A 23739-nucleotide genomic window follows, 5' to 3' on the forward strand; every position below is an offset into this window, starting at 1 on the left:
TTTACCTAAATTATTTCAAAAGTTATATAAAATGGTCAAATCATGTAACTAAATATAAAATGTAAAGTAAGTTAACAAATGGTTTTTCTAACAGCTCAAAAAGTCAATTACATTTAAAGTTAAGAATGATCAGTAATAATCGATCAAATAAACAAAATCCTAAATATAAAAAACTATTAATATCAAACATTTTCATCAGCCTAATTAAGCTTAGTCAGTAGCGGTTTGAAGACATTTCGTATCCAATAAAAGGCAGTCACTTGATCTAACCAATTTTTGCAAACACGTTATAAGATCTGATCGTGCATCAACTAACTGATCGAAGACGACTATAGCTAATACGATATTCTATTCATATATTTACCGTTAGTCATGCAATTAAATACTATTGATTGTTGTAACTTTTAAACGGAGGTTTTATCACCAAACCATGTAATAGGTGTACAGCATGGAAACAGTAGACAAAAAATGTTCACTATTTTTAACGTGTTAAGGTAGTAACGACCAATATATAGATACGAGATGCATTCTCTATGTTTTCTACATTCTAAACAAATATTAATATTATCGAGATATTTGTTCACATTCATCTATGTCATTTCCCCAAGGTTCTGTGCTATAGCGACGTTATATTTTAGGCCTTATGAATTCCTTCACGAGTCGTAATAGTTCAGCAGCAGATGCGTATGCATCACCTGATTGACCACCAAAGGCGTTGTGAGGTACATTTGGGTACGATAGCTGATTGGGGTAACGGGTTGGGAGGTAATAATTAGCAACATTTAATGTTAAATTTAATACTTCTTCCTTCTTCCATCGTGGGAGGTTATTAAGATCACGTGCAAGGCTGTAGACGTCATGCGTATGAAGCTGGTTATTGGTCAGACCACATTCAGCATACAATGCGGCTTTCAGACTCTTCTCGACAATTTGCTGACTCATAAAACAAGCCATGGCATCAAATGGTTTTTGTACTAAAAACTGACACACACTGAGATCACCTTCTGCTTGCTCAATCCACCGTCTCGCTTCTCTCGGACTTGGAACAGTATACGTTGAGGCATGGGCGAACATAGCAGGGTCGCATGTAAATCTACCTCCTGAGCCAGAAAATCTGTGTGTGGAGGATCCGTCGCCTGAATTTTGCCTAAAGTTGGTGTACGATGCATTGTCTCGCGACGCCTGCCGGTCGCATTGTTGAAAAATGTTATTGTAGTCGAAGTCATCCGGCCGTTGAGAGAGGCGTTCCTCCTCCTCTTTCATACGCTGAATTTGTTCAAGTAGAAATGTCATCATTTTTGTTGCAAATTCCACGTTGTTTGGATTCTTATCCGGATGCCAACGCAAGTAAAGCCGCCGGATTGCTTTGCGACGTAAATCTGGGGTTAAGCGCCATGCAGCTTTTAGTGCTTCCAAAATTTCCCTCTTTGCGGCGTCATAACTCTCAGGTTTTGCATTCGAGTCGCCTTCGAATGGGACCAAATCTTTGCAAGAATTTTCATCGAGATATTCGTAAAATTTGTACAAATCAAGAACGCTCACTTCTCTCTTCTCATTTCCGATGTCGATCAAATATCTAGCCTCGAAATCGTATCTTCCTTCAACAGAACCTGATGATGGTACACGTCTGATAACTTCCGCAAGAACGTATTTCATTTTAAAACACGTGTCTTGAACATCTTCATTTTCTAACTGGACGCCATATGCCACAAGTTCCCCAATGTGGAATACAAACAGAGGATTCTGCTGCAACAACTGATGAAATACGACTGGGACTTCAGAGCCAGGTTTTAGATCATCACTCACCCCTGCGTCCACTTTAATATCGAGATTATTCAGCGCTCCAGAGATTTCTAAAGGTGCGCTGCAATTTAACATGTCAGAAAGGGCATGGATAAACTCGTCTTTAATCTTCCAATCCAGGATCTTGTTAATGGACTTGGCTAGACTACTTGATATTTTGTCGTGTTGAATGTAGAGCGTCCAGACCTCACAACGTTTAACGACAAAGCACAGGCGAGGCTTGGAGCTTCCATGTAACACTTCATTCGTGTGTGACAACATCAGATGAATTAGAACTGTCTCCATGCATTTTACTTCAACCTTGTTTGATAAAAATCTTGATGCCGTCTGCTGTAATTCTTGGGACAATTCACTTGAATTTTTTTGATGCTTTAATAAGCGAACAATTCCGTTCATGAACTCTTCTGATTTAAGCAATCCTTTAAGGTTTGTAATGAACTGGCAATCACCGTCCTCAATACAAAGCCTACAGGGTATTTTCAAACACGATTCGTCTAACTTTTCTGTGATGATGTCGGTAAATGGCCGGGGGCGTAGTTTGGCAGGAAGAGCTTCAAGATATTCACTTTCCAACTCCCTTTTAAGGCCGCATATTTCAAAAAAGCACAACGCATGATACGATAGATTCTCAATGGTCTTGATGTGTTTAGGTGGGATTTTACAAAGCAGGTCACTTGACTTGATCAATCTTTTGTCGACACTTGGTAAATACAATTCTTGGACATGCGCAATTGACGACTGTTTGGTCCTATCTTTTGCTTCGTCTAAAACTGAATTGAAAAAGAGGAACATCGCACTTTGTGATTTCTTTTCAAACTCTGGGTTTAGCACGTCTTTGGTTCGATCTTTTAACTTCTTAAAAACGCTCACAAGTTGTAATTGGGTTATAGTTTCTGTTGCTCCAAGGCGCTTTAGCAAATGTTCCAAATAACCGTATTCCCGTGGAACCTGATAAATGAAAGGTTTAAGGGATTTCTCTTCTGGAATCTTAAATGTGATTTGGTCTCCTTTCACGACAACCTTTCCATCATCCACCAGAATACAATGACAGTTCGCTAAGCGATCTCCAATCATTTTACACATGTCACTGCAGCTATCACAAATTTCATCCTTTGGACATTTGGCCGCAACTTGAAGGTATTTATAAATGCAGTCCATTATTTTTGGAACTTGAAGATTTTGTGGCAGAAGTTCTTCTTTTTTAGACCGTTCAAAAAGTACTCCTGAAATATTCTGCGTGTGTTTTATAACCATTTCTAAGGTAGGATACTTTACTCCAAGATATTCATGAAGGTTTTCTGTTTTACAATCTGGATATTTATTGCAAATTACCTCGGCGTTCCACTCTGGAAGAAGATTAGCACTTGTCCATACCAAAGAACGATATTTCCACAGAACGGCATTTGAAAAATAAACAAATGGTGGCTGATCAGAACCTTCGTGACAACAATATTGCTTGTGCAGGGAAAGATAAACATCTTCTACTTTCTCCGAAGCAACGAACTTCACACTTGAAAGATTACGTAGAAATCCCGGATTATGCAAATGATGATTTTTCATCAAGAAACTAAGCAACGCTCTCGATCTCTTTCTATTTATATCATCAGTAGGTGATAAATTTCCATCTCTAGATACACGATTTGCAAAATTCATGAATAACGTTTCACTAACAACTCTCACCATGCCAATTAACTGAAGAAAGTCGAGCCATTTGGTTTCATTGAAAGGAGGTGGAGGAAATTTCTCACTTGATTCATCTTCCATAATCTTTAATAATTTGCTACGCGGGTCGTAGAACTCCGAAGCATGAACATATTCACCAGTTTTATTGGGGATACATCTCGTACCTTTCATTTTCTTCAAAAAATCTTCTTTGACCCCAGTCTCGTCAAATAAACCAGGAACAACTTGGTCTCTTATGTGAGTGAGGAATGTCAGTCGCATTTCATCGGAAAATATTGCGAAATTAGGTAGAATGAAGGTACTGTAGAAGTCGGCATTGCTTCTTTTTGCCCCTGCTTCGAGACCTGTGAGTAATTTTTCAAACGCTGGCAACAGATCTGGGTGTAAAAATAGACAGCGTGTGTAACTTTGTAGCTTCTCAATTTCGTCAGATGGGACATCGGCGGGAATCACAGCGTACTCGGAGAAATCCGATAACTTGTAATGTTTTCCGTTAATTGCCTTGTAGAAAGGTAGTTTTTTCAAAATGTCAGTGTACTTTTTCTTTTCCTCAAGCTTCTCGTAGCCATCCTGTGCGAATTTTAGAATTGCTGCAATTTCCTCATCCGATAGTACTTCTGAATGCAGACTCCCTTCTTCCACCATAAAGGCAAAAACATTCAAAATATCAGGAACGTTGTGCGGATGGGCCACATACGATTTCGTTACTGCTTGGGATGGTTCTTTTTTGATAGTTGATGCACCAAATGTCGCACATACGGTCGAAATAAACGAGCCAATCAGATTCGTTGATTTCGGTTCAGGAAAGGTAATATCCGTATCAAGACAAGGACAATCCAACTTCTGCAAACTTTTAATTATTTTCAAGGCTGCGTCACTTTCGTTCCCAACAATCGTCATATCAACAACGGTCTTAGCCATGTCCACAGTCACAAGCTTCTTTGATTTAGTTGGTATAATTGGCCATGGTTTAAGATCATCTAATGGAGGTGTATCGTTACTCACTTCTTCTGAGTAAGTTTGCAAGTACTTCCAAAGCCGCTTTAGCCAGTCCTCTGCTACGCCAGTTGCATTCATGTCAAGATGTGTCTTTGCTTGTTTCGTGTGGTGGGGAAAAACATCCATCATGAAAGTGTTTACCACGTCAGCTGTCAGGGGAAGTAACACTACGGGGAAAATATCGGGTTCTTTTGTATCAGTCGGGATATCATTCGATGTTTCTTCAAAAGCCACTGAACTTGCCTCTTTAGAAGTGCTTGTATATTCATAAATATCCTTTCGCATAACGGGTAAGAGGCACGACACGATATTGGGATGGACAAACAAGCTGAGTCGTCTAGGAAAAAGATCACTGAATTCGGAGCAGTAAACTTTCTCTTCTTCCGAGAATACCTTTAAAACACTATCAGCTGTTAGGAGCAATGGCAAACCTGACAAATATTGCGAAAAATTCTTTACTCGTTTGCAATAATCAATGAGAGTTTTCAGATTTTTTTCGTTGCTTATCGTTGTCATTTCTATGTCACATGGAAGCACTCCGACTTCACACTCGCTGTTTTTGTTGGAGAAATTACGAAGAGCTAACACTACGCTTTCAGGCGTCACAAACCGCGGGGGACAAATTGCTGCCTTTTCAAATCCTTGTGGTACTGTAATAGACGAGTGCTCTGCAATTGGCAGTCGAATTTCAAGAAGTATTTTCATAAGATCCTCGGAAATATTAGAACTCTTGCATCTGTCCACAAAGAAAACATTTTGCACCGAAAACCATCCCCGTATTCGCCGAGGCACATCTTCTGGTCGCTCCTCTGATTTTGTTTGATCTGGAACCACGACTGGGAACACTGGTTTTTTTGTGTTTGCCAGAAATTTGTAAACCGATGCAGTTAGAGCTCCCCAGGAGTCTTCCCCAACGGTAGGAAAGAGTTTATTGTACCAAGCCAGACCGACTTGAGCGGATAATTTACCAGGAAAAAACCAGGACGTCTTGTCCTCAGTTTCACGTTCACAATAAGGTATGTACTTCCGAGCTTCTTCGAGGAGACAAGCATAACCCGGCGCTAGAACGTTTCTTTTAATCATAGTGTTCCATAGTGCTTGAGGATCCGTTGAGTCGGCATCTTTCCATAAATCTCGTCTTCCAGAATCGATCGCAAAATGACCATTCACATGAACTGGTAAAGGTATTCGAACAGGCAAAGGCAAGAAGCAATAAGCGAAGTGACGCGGTTCTATATTTGATGCACTTGGCCGCTGATTTGATTGAACAAGAGCAGCTAACCCACCGTGAGGTTTTAATTTGTGAGGTGTCACGTCTGAAATTTCTTCGTTGTCACTGTCAGCATTCACTCCAAAACACTGATGGACAAGCCAATGTTCGACGTATCCGTTTTTGTCACTAAGAACGAGGGAAAACGTAACTCCTTGCCAAGGAATATCTTTGGTTGGTACAATTTTGCTTTCTTTCTTGTAAGCGAATAATGTTTCCAGCTTTTTTGTTTCTTCTTTATCCACACTTGTCATCACGTCGTACACTTTCACTAGTTTTCCGCTGTCTTCAATTCTTGAGAATGAAATCTTTCTAATGTGATTTAGGAACAACATGGATCTTTTAGCTTCTCCCTTGAAATCATCGAGAAGGGAATCTGTCCTATACACGCCCTCTTTATTTGAAATCGAGGATTTTTTCGCCATCTCTGCACTTCTAAGCGGCAATCGAAACATTGTTGAGCCTTTATGATCGAACTCAAATTCTTCGAGATAACCTTTCATCACGTCCGAGAAGTCTTCTTTAAATTCTTTATCTATCGCATCGAATCTTACTCCTGGGTATTCGTTAGTTGCACCAGGTGCATAGCGGCAGCGTGGGTCTAGCATGCAAAGGGTCTCGCCGTTAGTTATGAAACTTGGACAGTCTGTCAGATGGTAAACGGCGTTAAACCCAATGCCAAATCGACCAGTTTTTTCAGCATCCTCGCTCTTGCTTCCAATTCCCAATTTCTGAATTCCTTCTAAGTCGTCATTGCTAAATGTCCGGTTGTTGTAAACACAAAGAGCTGGTCCTTGGATCTCTTTAGCATTATTTTGAAAGACTTGTTCGCATGGCAAACGGCGTTTGTCGTAAATAAAATGAATTTCGGTAGCTTTAGCATCGTCAGCGTTTTGAACCAATTCTTTAAGTATTCCAGAATCGCAAGGATATGAATTTAGGATGTTTTTCAGTCTGACTGTTAGCTTTTCGCTTTGCCCAAATGGAGTTCCCATTGTCTTTACGTATTTTCCAAGACGCTTTTGTATGAGAGACCCCGCTCCTAGTTTATGAGCTAAATCAGGTGTGATGTCTTTGTGGACACTATGTGAATCACCACGATCCACGAGCCATGGCGTGCTATTGATTGTGAGCTCGTCGGCCGGGTAAAGAACATTTGAGTGATCTGGGAGGTAAAACTGGCCAACGTTGTCTTTAAGAAACTCTATGTCAGCATTCTTTAATTCGTTTATAAACGTCACCACAACTTCTAACTCCCTTTCTGTCAGGGGGGTGAGTCTTTTTGTTTGTTCTATCAATTTGATGGCGTCAAGGAAATCGTTGGAATCGAAATTTCTCTTTACATTTGTCATTTGAAAAAGGTTTTCGTACTCAGTATTAAACATTGGTGGCAGGCAATACAGATATGGGGCGCCACTTTTAGAGAAGTCACAAGCAACTTGTTTACTAGAAACAAACGTGTCTTCTATAAAAATCCACTTTCTTCCAGCCAACTCCTTCAGAAGATTCTCCTTAACATCACTCGTTTTTTCAACCACGTCCGTTTTTTTATGCTCTGTTTTCACTAGTTTAGCGAAGTACTTCTCTAGATATTGATATACACACTGGCATATTTGCAACACTTTTAACTTGTTATTTATTTTGTCTTCGTTATTAAACTTTGACCAGACCTGAACGATATTATCTAACTGTTGGAGAACTTGTTCATGGCTTGGATCTCGATGATGTATTCCAAGAACATCTTTCACGTCCGTCTCAGGTTTCCCGCATCCCAATTCTTCATGTGTACTTAAAATCAAACAGCAGGAACCGACAATATCCATATGCCGTGGTAGAAAAAGTTCTTTAGCAGCACAAAATTGTTCCTTCTTCGGTTCCAGGCCTTTCCAAGGTAAGCCCTTTGTATATTCACTCGGGGGTTTCCAGATGAATGGCAAAAATTTGATCTCTTGAATATCAATTTCGTCATCATTCAAACTAGGCAATTTCTTGATGTATTTGTTTAGATACTTGATCAACGTGCGAGATCGACGTAGTGCTTTCTCGTAGTTCGCTTCTCCCAAGTTTTCAACCGACCTCGCTCGGTCGTAAATCTCTTCCCTTGACAACAGATCTCTTTTCATGTCCAGTTTTTCTTCAAGCACATAAATTCGATCTTTTGTTAAAAACTCATCCCCCACAGGAAATCGGTTGTCCTCAATCTCAAACAGCTCGGCAGCAGCTCCACGAGGATTAATCAAGTTTGATGGTTTTTCTAAAATTTGTCTATCTTCTGAACATGGGATACAGGAAGTTTCCTTGAATAACGATTCTAATCCCTCCAGTTTAGCAAATATACAATCAAGACCAAACACTACCAACGGGCCTCTTATCTCGTGAGACAATTCGTTTATATTTGGGAAGAAAAACTCGGTAATGAAACCTTTCAGGTTCAGAGTGCGATTTTGCAACGTTTCTGCTTGTCCACATTCCTTCAATGTTTCACAAATATCTTTAGGAAGCTCAAACACATTTTCATTCAAAGATTGCATTGCCTCAGTGATTTTGGGTGCAGTGCGCAAGTCATCAGCCAATATGTATCCGCTGTCAATGCTCAACCACTTACCATTACTTCGTAAAAGTGGTAACAAGTGTCCTAATAACTTTGAGTAAACGTTATTTGCGATTGTTTTCCAAGTGTTAGATTCCAAGTTCTTGTATGATGGCCAAAGTATATGAAATGGATAGTGATCTAAAGTTCCATTTTCACACAAAGCTTTCAAGGTTTCTAAAAGCTGTATATAAGCATTACAGACTGCATCGCTCATGAGACACTCATTCCAACGCACCTCTAAATCTTGCTTCTCAGTTGAACTACTTCGTTCCCAGATGCTGCGTCGATTAGACATAACAGCAAAAGGGGTATTTATATGAACTGGGAGTCCTGTCGTTATAGAAAGAGGAAGGAAACAAAATGCTTCTCCAACGATTGCTTCTGGGATTCCACTGTTGTCGTTTGAAGACAGTTTGGCTGCGGTCCCCGCACAAGGAAGTAAACCATGTTCTTTACCTTCCTCCAGTGCCAGTTGTAAAGATGAATCGTTTCCCATACAGGAGGTGACAAGCCACTTTTCCCTTTGAAGAGATACGTCTTCTTGATAGCGAACTTCCATGGATATGATTTCAGATCGAGAAGGACTAGGCACAACAGTACCTTTCGACAGCTTTACTTTCCACCAATCAGAACATTCTTTTAGAAAAGACAACTTAGGAACATCAGGTTTCTTTTCTGGTTGACCTTGATGAATGTTTGGGAGCTCCAGATTTACAGACAGTATATTTTTCTTGGCCGAAAACATCAAACGCATCGTCTGAGGATCCTCGTTCTTTCCAAGCTCGTACACCGCAACTTCGTTCACCCGTTGTGTGAATAACATAAGCACTGACAGACTTTCTTTCAGACTTTTCAGCAAGGCTTGCACCTTCTGGGAATCGTAAACTTCTTGACTTATTTTACTTCTGCTTGCTTGCAACATGGTTCGAAATGGAAAACGAAATAATGTTCCGTTGAAGTGAAACTTCTCTTCCCCTTTTGGACTAGTATTGCATTGAAAAACATTATGATACGGCTGAAACTGGTCAACAAATGCTGTCAGTGGTCTTGCATTCTTTGCAAGGTCGACACGAAGTCCAGGTCGCGTCTCGGTTATTTTTCCAATTAAATGCTGAATATTTGGATCAAAAATTACAAGATATTGTCTGCTTAAAAAGCTTGGCACGTCTGTGAGATGATAAATTGCATTGAAACCCAGCCCAAAGCGTCCTATCTTCTCTAGGTCTTCTCTTTTTGTTGCTCCAGCTAATTTATTGATATTTTTGAAATCTTCGTCGCTAAAAACACCATCGTTGTAAGCCCAAAGTGCAGGACCTTGGCATTCAGCCATAGAAGGTGTGAAAAGACTTTTGTTTGGTCCTTCTCGCCAGTCAATCAAAAAGAAGACCTTCGTTGCACCTGCATCATCAGCATTTTGGACCAACTCTTTGAAAACACCAACACCTTCTTTGTATTCGGAAATAATATTATTTAATCTTGTTGTCAACGGCTCATACGGACCAGTTTGTTCAAAACCGAGCTCCTCGCTTGACATCAAACAAGTACTTAACGGTTTCACACCTAACAGTCCTGCTATTTTTCCGGAAATTGATTCGTCAATCAGGTGGAAATCTTCCGGAATATCAAGATCCGACCGGCCTTGACGCAACCATTCATGGTCACAGTATGTACAATCTTGGCACGGCTTCAGCAGTAAGGATTCCCCGCTAGTCTGGATGGGAACTAAAACTTTCTCTTGCAAGTCAACGGATAACTCTTCGTCATTTTGCACCAGCCATTCCACTATAAAACGACATAATTCGATGTCACGTTTAATTTCGTCAGACGTTTTGAGTAAACAACTTTCGTGTTTTTCCTTTACGCAAGATAAAACTGAAATGATGTCTTCTTTAGAGAACTCTAATCGCACTTCGTTTCTGACAAAGAATTCTCTGAGTGCCTCATTTTGTTGAAAATCGCTTGGCAAAAAGAACAGATGAGGACTTAGATTTATCAAAAAGTTATTCGTTAGTGCCACTCGTGTGGGAGAAGAAAATCCAGTACCATTCCAGATCCAGCGTTCAAGTTTAGCCTGCTCTAACAGTTCGGAAAGAATATCCTGGCTGATTTGTGCGAGATGTTGATAAATAGCTAAAATCATGTCTTGAAATTGTGTTGTGGGATTCATCTGAGGATCAGTGCTCCATATCTCGACAGCTTTGGAAAGTTGTTCAATCACATTATTTGGCGGAAGCTCTGAAACGATACCCAGCTCCACAAGGAAACTTTCTGGAATCACGTCTACGACAGGCATAACAGAGCCAATCAAAAGAGCTTGGGATTTACTGCGAAGTTCAGCGGGTGAAAAGAAAGCGTCATTTCCATCAAACCAAGGCATTCTCGCTGGGTATCGGTAACTGTCGGGTGGTGATCGCACGCGTGGAAGCCATTTTATGCTTCGCAATTCTTGTTTAAGTGTACTTGATCCGTTAATAAATTGTGAGAGATATTCTTGCTTGAATTGAAGGATATTCAGTAACGCTCGACTCTTTTGAATTGACGGATCTGAATACTCAGAAAATGAAATGAACTTAGCAACATTCAGCAATTCATCGGGCATTATCATATCTTTGCTACGCATGCCCAGTTTCCTCAAGACAGGAAGAAACAAAGGATCATTGGTAAAATATTCACAGGGAAATTTTCCTGGTTCTGAGAAAAACAATTCTTTTAAGTGAGGCTCGCTGGGATCGAAAAGATCTGCTGGTTTTTTCAGTTGCCCGTCGACGTCTAAAATTGATTTGTTGTCTTTAAATAATTGTTCTAATTCGTCATGTCCTTTGAGTATACAATCCAAACCAAAGAGAACAAGTGGTTCTCGTAATTCGGGTTTTATTGTAGAGATGTTTGGAAAGAACATTTCTTTGAAAAATAGCTCGAGGGTTAATGTTCTACTGTGAATGATTGCTTCGTGGCCGGATTTTTTAAACGATCGACAAACGTCTTCTGATAAATCGAGAACATTTTTTTCCAACGAATTCATAGTTGAAATCACTCCGGGAGCGTTACGCAAGTCCTTCTCAAGAATGTAGCCAGTGTGGATATTAATCCACTTCCCATTGCACCAAAAGAAAGCTAATGATTCGTTTATTATTTTGTTGTAAATACTCTTTACCAACGGTTCCCAAGTAGTTGAGTGCAAATTCTCGAAACAGGGCAACATGGCTTGAAGTTTGTTAGCAGTATCCGCAGAAAGTTTATCCTTAATTTCGTCCAACAGTTGAATATACGAACAAGCGATGGCATCACTCAGTAAGTTGGCATTCCATTCACCTTCAAACGGTTGATCGTGTTCTGTTGTGCCACGTTCCCATATTCCACGTCGATTAGACATAATAGCAAAATAACCGTTAATATGCACAGGTAGCCCAGTTTGAATGGACAGTGGTAGAAAACAAAATGCTTCTCCTGTTACCTCTTCAGGAATTTCTATTTCTGTACTGGAACAACGATTTACTTTTGCTGCAGTTTCAGCAAACGGCATCAGACCTTTTTCTCGTCCTTCGGACGTGAGTGCCAGTTCGGAAGATGATTCGATTCCCATGCACGAAGAGATAAGCCATGATTCTTGTGATTCTGCTTGCTGTATCTCACCTGATGAAGAAACGGTTGACTCTACTAAATCGATTGTAATGTGCTGTGATTTAGCAGGGCATTTGTTTGCGGTAGTTTCATCGTGCATTTTGTTTTTCCACCATTCTGAACATGTCTTGATAAACGGTATACCGTCCACCACACTTCCAATGGTCTTCTTCACGGACAAAATGGACTGCATCTGTTCTGGGGTTTGGTTGTGATGCAACTCGAATAACTCTACTTCAGTCACGTGCTCGGTGTAGACCAATAGCAACGAAGCACTCTCTTTAAGCGAATCAACAATTTCTTTAACTTTCTCCTTGTTATAAATAGTTTGGGAGATTTCACTTTTTCCAGCTTGCACTAATGTTCGGAACGGAAACCGAAATAATGTTCCATTATAATGAAAGGATTCCTGTGCGTTGCTGTCCATGTTGCAATCAAATATACCACGATATGGTTGGAACTGGTCTCCAAATGCTTTCAGAGGTTTTGGATTTTTAACCAGGTTGATGCGTATTCCTGGGCGCGAGGCATCTCTGATCAGATGTTGTAAATGATGACAGTTTGGATCAAACATAACAAAGTATTCCCTACTTACGAAGCTCGGGACGTCTGTAAGGTGATAGACCGCATTAAAACCAAGACCAAATCTTCCAATAGTTGAAATATCTTCCTTCTTTGTTGCTCCAGCAAGTTTGTTGATGTTTTCAAAGTCATTATCACTAAATAGTCCATCGTTATAAGACCATAATGCAGGGCCTTGGCATTCGGACATGCCAGTTGCTAGCAGCCTTTCTTTCGGACCAATTCTCCAGTCGACAAGAAAACGAACTTTACTAGCTCCAGCGTCGTCGGCGTTTTGAATCAATTCTTTGAAAACTCCAACTCCTTCCTTGTATTCCTCCAGAATGTTGTGAATTCGTGTGGTGATTGGCTCACTCGGACCAGTTTGTTCAAAACCCAATGTTTCGGCTGACAACAAACAGGAGCTTAACGTCGGGACGCCCAGGGTCATTGCAATCTTTGTTGGTACTGAATTATGGATCAACGGGTGTTCGTCATTAGGCATACTTAGTTCTGATTCACCACGGCGTAGCCAATCAACATCGCAGTAAGCACAATCTTTGTAATGTTTAAGAACCAAAGTATTTTCTTCACTTTCAACTGGAAATAACAAGTTCTCTTTCATGCTTTCAGACAAACTTTCGCTACTTTTGCCCAGCCATTCCAGGATGGAACGACATAGCTTTAAATCTTTTTCAACATCATCTTCAAGAAGATTGGAGTTCTCGTGTTTTTGCTTTAAACGAGGAAGTATTGAAACAATGTCTTCTTCAGAGAAATTTTTATGCACGCCATTTTCAAGAAAGAACTGATTTAGTTTCAAATCGTTTGTGAAATAGACTGGTAACCTGAATAGTTGCGGCCGTAAGTCCATTGGAAAGTTTACATCCAAAGCCATTTGAGATGGCGGGGAAAATCCAGTATCATTCCAGATCCAGCATTCAAGTTTAGCCTCTTCTAGTAGTTTGGAAAGAGTATCCTGGCTGATTTGGGCGAGATGTTGATAAATAGCTAAAATCATGTCTTGAAATTGTGTTGTGGGATTCATCTGAGGATCAGTGCTCGATATCTCGACAGCTTTAGAAAGTTGTTCAATCACATTTTTTGGCGGAAGCTCTGAAACGATACCCAACTCCACAAGGAAACTTTCTGGAATTACGTCAACGACAGGCATAACAGAGCCAATCAAAAGAGCTTCGGATTTACTGCGAAGTTCAGCGGGTGAAAAGAAAGCGTCATTTCCATCAAACCAAGGCATTCTCGCTGGGTATCGGTAACTGTCGGGTGGTGATCGCGCGCGTGGAAGCCATTTTATGCTTCGCAATTCCTGTTTAAGTGTACTTGATCCGTTAACAGATTGTGAGAGATATTCTTGCTTGAATTGAAGGATATTCAGTAACGCTCGACTCTTTTGAATTGACGGATCTGAATACTCAGAAAATGAAATGGACTTAGCAACATTCAGCAATTCATCGGGCATTATCATATCATTGCCACGCATGCCCAGTTTCCTCAAGACAGGAAGAAACAAAGGATCATTGGTAAAATATTCACAGGGAAATTTTCCTGGTTCTGAGAGAAACAATTCTTTTAAGTGAGGCTCTGTGGGATCGAAAAGATCTGCTGGTTTTTTCAGTTGCCCGTCGACATCTAAAATTGATTTGTTGTCTTTAAATAATTGTTCTAATTCGTTATGTCCTTTGAGTATACAATCCAAACCAAAGAGAACAAGTGGTTCTCGTAATTCGGGTTTTATTGTAAAGATGTTTGGAAAGAACATTTCTTTGAAAAATAGCTCGAGGGTTAATGTTCTACTGTGGATGATTGCTTCGTGGCCGGATTTCTTAAACGATCGACAAACGTCTTCTGATAAATCGAGAACATTCTTTTCCAACGAATTCATAGTTGAAATCACTCCGGGAGCGTTACGCAAGTCCTTCTCAAGAATGTAGCCAGTGTGGATATTAATCCACTTCCCATTGCACCAAAAGAAAGCTAATGATTCGTTCATTATTTTGTTGTAAATACTCTTTACCAACGGTTCCCAAGTACTTGAGTGCAAATTCTCGTAACAGGGCAACATGGCTTGAAGTTTGTTAGCAGTATCCGCAGAAAGTTTATCCTTAATTTCCTCCAACAGTTGAATATACGAACAAGCGATGGCATCACTCAGTAAGTTGGCATTCCATTCACCTTCAAACGGTTGATCGTGTTCTGTTGTGCCACGTTCCCATATTCCACGTCGATTGGACATAATAGCAAAATAACCGTTAATATGCACAGGTAGCCCAGTTTGAATGGACAGTGGTAGAAAACAAAATGCTTCTCCTGTTACCTCTTCAGGAGTTTCTATTTCTGTACTGGAACAACGATTTACTTTTGCTGCAGTTTCAGCAAACGGCATCAGACCTTTTTCTCGTCCTTCGGACGTGAGAGCCAGTTCGGAAGATGATTCGATTCCCATGCACGAAGAGATAAGCCATGATTCTTGTGATTCTGCTTGCTGTATCTCACCTGATGAAGAAACGGTTGACTCTACTAAATCGATTGTAATGTGCTGTGATTTAGCAGGGCATTTGTTTGCGGTAGTTTCATCGTGCATTTTGTTTTTCCACCATTCTGAACATGTCTTGATAAACGGTATACCGTCCACCACACTTCCAATGCTCTTCTTCACGGACAAAATGGACTGCATCTGTTCTGGGGTTTGGTTGTGATGCAACTCGAATAACTCTACTTCAGTCACGTGCTCGGTGTAGACCAATAGCAACGAAGCACTCTCTTTAAGCGAATCAACAATTTCTTTAACTTTCTCCTTGTTATAAATAGTTTGGGAGATTTCACTTTTTCCAGCTTGCACTAATGTTCGGAACGGAAACCGAAATAATGTTCCATTATAATGAAAGGATTCCTGTGCGTTGTTGTCCATGTTGCAATCAAATATACCACGATATGGTTGGAACTGGTCTCCAAATGCTTTCAGAGGTTTTGGATTTTTAACCAGGTTGATGCGTATTCCTGGGCGCGAGGCATCTCTGATCAGATGTTGTAAATGATGACAGTTTGGATCAAACATAACAAAGTATTCTCTACTTACGAAGCTCGGGACGTCTGTAAGGTGATAGACCGCATTAAAACCAAGACCAAATCTTCCAATAGTTGAAATATCTTCCTTCTTTGTTGCTCCAGCAAGTTTGTTGATGTTTTCAAAGTCATTATCACTAAATAGTCCATCGTTATAAGACCATAATGCAGGGCCTTGGCATTCGGACATGCCAGTTGCTAGCAGCCTTTCTTTCGGACCAATTCTCCAGTCGACAAGAAAACGAACTTTACTAGCTCCAGCGTCGTCGGCGTTTTGAATCAATTCTTTGAAAACTCCAACTCCTTCCTTGTATTCTTCCAGAATGTTGTGAATTCGTGTGGTGATTGGCTCACTCGGACCAGTTTGTTCAAAACCCAATGTTTCGGCTGACAACAAACAGGAGCTCAACGTCGGTACGCCCAGGGTCATTGCAATCTTTGTTGGTACTGAATTATGGATCAACGGGTGTTCGTCATTAGGCATACTTAGTTCTGATTGACCACGGCGTAGCCAATCAACATCGCAGTAAGCACAATCTTTGTAATGTTTAAGGACCAAAGTATTTTCTTCACTTTCAACTGGGAATAACAAGTTCTCTTTCATGCTTTCAGACAAACTTTCGCTACTTTTGCCCAGCCATTCCAGGATGGAACGACATAGCTTTAAATCTTTTTCAACATCATCTTCAAGAAGATTGGAGTTCTCGTGTTTTTGCTTTAAACGAGGAAGTATTGAAACAATGTCTTCTTCAGAGAAATTTTTATGCACGCCATTTTGAAGAAAGAACTGATTTAGTTTCACATCGTTTGTGAAATAGACTGGTAACCTGAATAGTTGCGGCCGTAAGTCCATTGGAAAGTTCACATCCAAAGCCATTTGAAATGGCGGGGAAAATCCAGTATCATTCCAGATCCAGCATTCAAGTTTAGCCTCTTCTAGTAGTTCGGAAAGAGTATCCTGGCTGATTTGTGTGAGATGTTGATAAATAGCTAAAATCATGTCTTGAAATTGTGTTGTGGGATTCATCTGAGGATCAGTGCTCGATATCTCGACAGCTTTAGAAAGTTGTTCAATCACATTTTTTGGCGGAAGCTCTGAAACGATACCCAACTCCACAAGGAAACTTTCTGGAATCACGTCAACGACAGGCATAACAGAGCCAATCAAAAGAGCTTCGGATTTACTGCGAAGTTCAGCGGGTGAAAAGAAAGCGTCATTTCCATCAAACCAAGGCATTCTCGCTGGGTATCGGTAACTGTCGGGTGGTGATCGCACGCGTGGAAGCCATTTTATGCTTCGCAATTCCTGTTTAAGTGTACTTGATCCGTTAATAAATTGTGAGAGATATTCTTGCTTGAATTGAAGGATATTCAGTAACGCTCGACTCTTTTGAATTGACGGATCTGAATACTCAGAAAATGAAATGGACTTAGCAACATTCAGCAATTCATCGGGCATTATCATATCATTGCCACGCATGCCCAGTTTCCTCAAGACAGGAAGAAACAAAGGATCATTGGTAAAATATTCACAGGGAAATTTTCCTGGTTCTGAGGAAAACAATTCTTTTAAGTGAGGCTCGCTGGGATCGAAAAGATCTGCTGGTTTTTTCAGTTGCCCGTCGACATCTAAAACTGATTTGTTGTCTTTAAATAATTGTTCTAATTCGTCATGTCCTTTGAGTATACAATCCAAACCAAAGAGAACAAGTGGTTCTCGTAATTCGGGTTTTATTGTAGAGATGTTTGGAAAGAACATTTCTTTGAAAAATAGCTCGAGGGTTAATGTTCTACTGTGAATGATTGCTTCGTGGCCGGATTTTTTAAACGATCGACAAACGTCTTCTGATAAATCGAGAACATTCTTTTCCAACGAATTCATAGTTGAAATCACTCCGGGAGCGTTACGCAAGTCCTTCTCAAGAATGTAGCCAGTGTGGATATTAATCCACTTCCCATTGCACCAAAAGAAAGCTAATGATTCGTTCATTATTTTGTTGTAAATACTCTTTACCAACGGTTCCCAAGTAGTTGAGTGCAAATTCTCGAAACAGGGCAACATGGCTTGAAGTTTGTTAGCAGTATCCGCAGAAAGTTTATCCTTAATTTCGTCCAACAGTTGAATATACGAACAAGCGATGGCATCACTCAGTAAGTTGGCATTCCATTCACCTTCAAATGGCTGATCGTGTTCTGTTGTGCCACGTTCCCATATTCCACGTCGATTAGACATAATAGCAAAATAACCGTTAATATGCACAGGTAGCCCAGTTTGAATGGACAGTGGTAGAAAACAAAATGCTTCTCCTGTTACCTCTTCAGGAGTTTCTATTTCTGTACTGGAACAACGATTTACTTTTGCTGCAGTTTCAGCAAACGGCATCAGACCTTTTTCTCGTCCTTCGGACGTGAGTGCCAGTTCGGAAGATGATTCGATTCCCATGCACGAAGAGATAAGCCATGATTCTTGTGATTCTGCTTGCTGTATCTCACCTGATGAAGAAACGGTTGACTCTACTAAATCGATTGTAATGTGCTGTGATTTAGCAGGGCATTTGTTTGCGGTAGTTTCATCGTGCATTTTGTTTTTCCACCATTCTGAACATGTCTTGATAAACGGTATACCGTCCACCACACTTCCAATGCTCTTCTTCACGGACAAAATAGACTGCATCTGTTCTGGGGTTTGGTTTTGATGCAACTCGAATAGCTCTACCTCAGTCACGTGCTCGGTGTAGACCAATAGCAACGAAGCACTTTCTCTAAGCGAATCAACAATTTCTTTAACTTTCTCCTTGTTATAAATAGTTTGGGAGATTTCACTTTTTCCAGCTTGCACTAATGTTCGGAATGGAAACCGAAATAATGTTCCATTATAATGAAAGGATTCCTGTGCGTTGTTGTCCATGTTGCAATCAAATATACCACGATATGGTTGGAACTGGTCTCCAAATGCTTTCAGAGGTTTTGGATTTTTAACCAGGTTGATGCGTATTCCTGGGCGCGATGCATCTCTGATCAGATGTTGTAAATGATGACAGTTTGGATCAAACATAACAAAGTATTCTCTACTTACGAAGCTCGGGACGTCTGTAAGGTGATAGACCGCATTAAAACCAAGACCAAATCTTCCAATAGTTGAAATATCCTCCTTCTTTGTTGCTCCAGCAAGTTTGTTGATGTTTTCAAAGTCATTATCACTAAATAGTCCATCGTTATAAGACCATAATGCAGGGCCTTGGCATTCGGACATGCCAGTTGCTAACAACCTATCTTTCGGACCAATTCTCCAGTCGACAAGAAAACGAACTTTACTGGCTCCAGCGTCGTCGGCGTTTTGAATCAATTCTTTGAAAACTCCAACTCCTTCCTTGTATTCCTCCAGAATGTTGTGAATTCGTGTGGTGATTGGCTCACTCGGACCAGTTTGTTCAAAACCCAATGTTTCGGCTGACAACAAACAGGAGCTTAACGTCGGGACGCCCAGGGTCATTGCAATCTTTGTTGGTACTGAATTATGGATCAACGGGTGTTCGTCATTAGGCATACTTAGCTCTGATTCACCACGGCGTAGCCAATCAACATCGCAGTAAGCACAATCTTTGTAATGTTTAAGAACCAAAGTATTTTCTTCACTTTCAACTGGAAATAACAAGTTCTCTTTCATGCTTTCAGACAAACTTTCGCTACTTTTGCTCAGCCATTCCAGGATGGAGCGACATAGCTTTAAATCTTTTTCAACATCATCTTCAAGAAGATTGGAGTTCTCGTGTTTTTGCTTTAAAGCAGGAAGAACTGAAATTACATCTTCTTGAAAGAATTTTGCACTGACGCCATTTTCAAGAAAGAATTGCTTTAGTTTCACGTCGTCTTTTAGTTCTTCTGGTAAAATGAATAATTGAGGGCTAAGGTCTAGCGGAAAATCCATTTCCAAAGCTATTTGTGAAGGAGAGCAAAATCCATTTCCATGCCAGATCCACTCTTGCACGAATGCATTTTTCAATTGGTAGATGACTGTTTCCTTTGGAAAGCGTGCAAGGTGTGTGTAAATAGCAACAACCATTTCCATGAACAAGGCACAAGCCTTTCTTTCATTCAGATTGGGCCATGCCTGGATTGCCAATTTATGCTGGGATACAACATACTCCACAGGGGGATCAGACGTTAAACCAAGTTCTTCTCGCACCTTTTCACTTAGGTCAATTTCAAGGATTGGCATAGTTGAACCAACAACTAAAGCATGAGATTTATCACAAAGCTCATGTGGAGCGAAATGCTGAGAATCACAAGTATACCATGGCATGAATTTCGGAAAGCGAGGACAGACCAATTGAGAAGTTATCGCACGTGGCAACCACTTTACACGGCGCAATTCAGATTTCAATGCAACGCCCGGGTTAACATTTTGATTAAGGTATTCAGGGAAATCGTTAAGAATCTTTACTAAACCTTGATGTTTACATTTTGCTGACAATGTCGATGACGTACTAATGCTTGTAGCAACTTCAAACAATTCATTCGCTGTTATCTCATCTCTTGTACGTAAACCCATCTGACTTTTCAACATTGATATCACATGTGATTCGCAATAGTCATGTCTTGGAAATTTGTTTGGCTCGCCATGAAATAAATCCATGAGCATAGCATCACTGGGATCATAAAGTGCATTAGGTTCAAAAAGTTGACCTTCATTTGTTGGTACAAATGGTAAATACTTCATTTCCTCAATGAAACTATCAATATGCGATTTAAAGTTCACCGCCCTTTCTATTATCCAAAGCATTATACTTGCTGTCTCGTCAACGTTGTAAACATTCTGTGCTTTGATATCGGGAAAGAGAAATTTAACAAGTATTTCTCCGGATTTCAGAGCCTTGACACCCAATAGATGAAATATTTGCTGGCATGTTGTATCTGTAGATGAGATTATTTGGTTGCCCTTACGAAACTGGAAATCTGGTGGCATTGAAAAACTCGACTCGACCACGGATAAGGTTTGATTTCCTGTTTGAATAGCGACACTGGAGCCGTCTAGTGTTTGAAATATTGGTAAGCAGAGCAATATGTCGCGATAAGTAGAGCCCAGATTGCTCGGGAGGCGGGAAAGAAACTTTAGTAGATCTAGTCGCTCGTCTGAAGTACATAACTTGACATGCTCTTGTGCCTTTTCTAATGATGCCCGGCTAAGAACAACCATGACTCCGGTTGGAGTGCCAGGGGCGACATACGAGTTGATGTCTGCATGCTTCAAGAGGGAAAATTGATTGTGTACAACTGTACAACCAGATGTTTCAAGCAGATTAACAACCACAGGTGGAAGAGAGTTACCAGAAATATCAGAAGCAAAAATAAACTTGGAGTGTTTGGACAAGATGCCAAGATTCGTACATGAAACATCGTCTTTTGCAGGTAAGCGAATAAGTGGAAGGCCTTCAAAAGGCTCAAGCGACATGGAAAAATGTAAATTAATCCAGGACCATATCTCTTCTAACCAGCATTCAGAAGGATGGCGATTACTCCCAGGGCTCCATTGCACGATTTCATGGATGTTATAAAGCCATTCTTTAGGCAAGCAAGAGCGAAGGTTTTGTAAGACGATTTCCTTGTTCAACATAATTAATTGTGTGAAATTATTACTTTGAGCATCCTTTGTTGTCAGTGCTTGAAGCTTGTCTTTCACTATCGCTGGAATATCATCACTCAGAAAGCGATGATCTGTATTTGGTAGCAAAGATCGTGGACAACCTGTAGTGGCAACGAAAACGGACGATGATGGAGTTTTAGCATAACTGTTTAACACGAATTTGGAGAAATTCTGATCTGCTAAAGGAAGCAACGGAACTCCTTCGATATCATCTGCGGGACAATCTTTTAAGATATATTCCAGCAATTTAATTTTGTCCTCACGTGATGCTTTGATGTCGTTCTGTTTCTTCAAAACGGATCGAAGCAAGGCTGGAGTGATATTACGCGATGAAGGGAAATAGTTGTCTAGAATATGAAAAACATGAGCTGGAACGTTGGTGATGACAGTTTCGGAGCATTCCAGCAACGCGTTTATCACTGTTCGTCGAATATTGTCATCAAGCAGACGATCAACAACACCACCTTGCGCCTCAATCCATACGTTACCAGAAACATGTTGTGCAAAACAAAATTTCCAATGTTCCTGTGATAACTTTTGAAATAGAGGATCCAAAATCACTTTCCAATGTCCTTTTACTTTTGTTTTGCATGGCAAAGTGGAGTACACCAATTGACTTCGGGAAACTTCATCCATCTCAACGGATAGTGAATTTTGCAAAAGAATACAAAGAAGTTTCAAATAGACATCAACAGCTACGTTCTCAAGTAACAATTTGTTCCACTCAGCCGTAGAACTTTGGTTATCTGCTCCGGGCCAGACAAGACCACGACGATTGTCTGTCAAGGCGAACGCACCGTGAACATGGACTGGAAGGCCAGTCTCGCAGTCAACATCAGGAGGCAGAGGAAGAAAACAAAAAATTCTTCCAATGTTTATGTTGCTTGTTACAACGTCCAAAGGCAATGCCATGCCAACCCATGGGGGAAGATTCTCTGCTATGGCCAATTCAGAAATGCGATCCATGCCAGAACCAATCTGATTGATAATTAGCCATCGGTATGCACGAGTATTTGAATCTTCCATCACTTTAACGTTCATGACGTATCTCGACTCAGATATCTCACATTTTCTTTTTGCTTTCTCTAAAAATTCCTGGCGTGCTTTTACAACTTTATCTCGGGAGTCTTCTGCTATTTCAACTCTGTAAGTGCATTCTACTTCGCCATTCTCTGAACGTTTGTACAAACTTATACTGCAGATATTCTTGAGGAAAAGGAGCACCACAGAGGCTTCTTCTTGTAACGAACGAAACAAGTCCAATACTTTATCTTTAGTGTAGCCTTTATTCGATAATTCAGACGGTGTTATTCGCAGAGGAAAGCGAAAAAGCGTGCCTTCATAATTCTTCGAGCTTTCTAAGTCACAGCCAAATACATCGTGGAATGGCATAAACTGATCTCTTGTCTTTTCGTGCAACGGGTTTTCATCCAGGTAGAAGAAGGTTACAGAACTCCCCCTACCTTTTCTATCTCGAAAATACTCTTCGTGTGGGTCTAAAATTGCGATTTTGTCACCACTTGCGATAGCAGGCAGATCTGTTGAATAAAAAAACAGAATCTCACACAAGGTGGCTCTCAGTGTAGCTCTCCTTGTCTCCTTGGAATACCAACTGTGTAAAACCATTAACCAAGAACTTTGAAAAGACAGCTCTAAAAGTGTGCTGTGGAAAAACTGAGGTGTTTTACATACCTGTTATATGATAAACTGAATTAAACCCAATGCCAAAACGGCCAATTTTCAATGGATCTTCTTTTTTGTTACTGCTCATGAGATTACGAATACCTTCCCAGTCCTCCTCTTTGAAAACAGCATTATTATGACAGTAAAGAGCTGGGCCTTGGAAGCGAGCAAGCTCAGGATTTACCAAAGACTCCACTCCATAATTTTGTTCATTAAATAGAAAACTAACATCAGTTGCACCTGCATCATCTGCATTCTGAATTAGTTCCTGTTAAAACATTTTATAGCATTAATTAGACTAATTTTTTTCTTATAATTTGTATTTCGCACTCCGCGAGGGAATTCTGAGGTTGATTCAGGGCAAAATTGTAACTATAATTAGGCCAATATTTACAAATGCGTATTATATATACCTTCAGAATTTGCCCTCCATCTGGATACTTCTGCAAAATACTTTGAATAAGTTCGACTAAAGTTGGTAGTCGATGACCGCTGTACCTCTGTCCTGTTATAACATAATTTTTTAACATTTAAACATTCTATTACAAGACAGAAAAATACGTAAAATATCATCCCAATTCCATTTTCTTGAAATGTCGTCAATAATGCAAAAGATTTGTCAATGGCAAAATATTGCCCGTTAACAGTACAGTAGACAGTTTTGAGACAAGATCTTTCATGTTAAATATTTACAAAAAAGAATAGAATGTTCGCTATAGGACCTACGTACTTGAATGTGAGGAGTAAGTTTTCAAGATATTTATGTGAAGGGTTATAGTTAGGTTATAGTTATAGTTA

The 23739-nt window shown here is 40.2% G+C and overlaps 1 protein-coding gene across 3 annotated transcripts in view; it reads right to left on the reverse strand.

Moving 5' to 3' along the window:
- Nucleotides 1–23739, reverse strand: part of LOC114528162 (sacsin-like) — a 38245-nt gene continuing 14506 nt past the window's right edge. For all 3 annotated transcript variants that reach the window (XM_028549764.1, XM_028549765.1, XM_028549766.1), the window contains 3 exons: nucleotides 23355–23446; nucleotides 22951–23209; nucleotides 1–22796 (listed from right to left, as the gene is read on the reverse strand). In XM_028549764.1, the coding sequence (XP_028405565.1) occupies nucleotides 628–22796; nucleotides 22951–23209; nucleotides 23355–23446 (22520 nt within the window). In that variant the 3' untranslated portion in view covers nucleotides 1–627. The remainder of the gene's footprint in view (nucleotides 22797–22950; nucleotides 23210–23354; nucleotides 23447–23739) is intronic.

Source organism: Dendronephthya gigantea, unplaced genomic scaffold (genome assembly GCF_004324835.1).
Source record: "Dendronephthya gigantea isolate DGI-Jeju-01 unplaced genomic scaffold, DenGig_1.0 000048F, whole genome shotgun sequence".
In the NCBI taxonomy this organism is placed as follows: Eukaryota; Metazoa; Cnidaria; class Anthozoa; order Malacalcyonacea; family Nephtheidae; genus Dendronephthya; species Dendronephthya gigantea.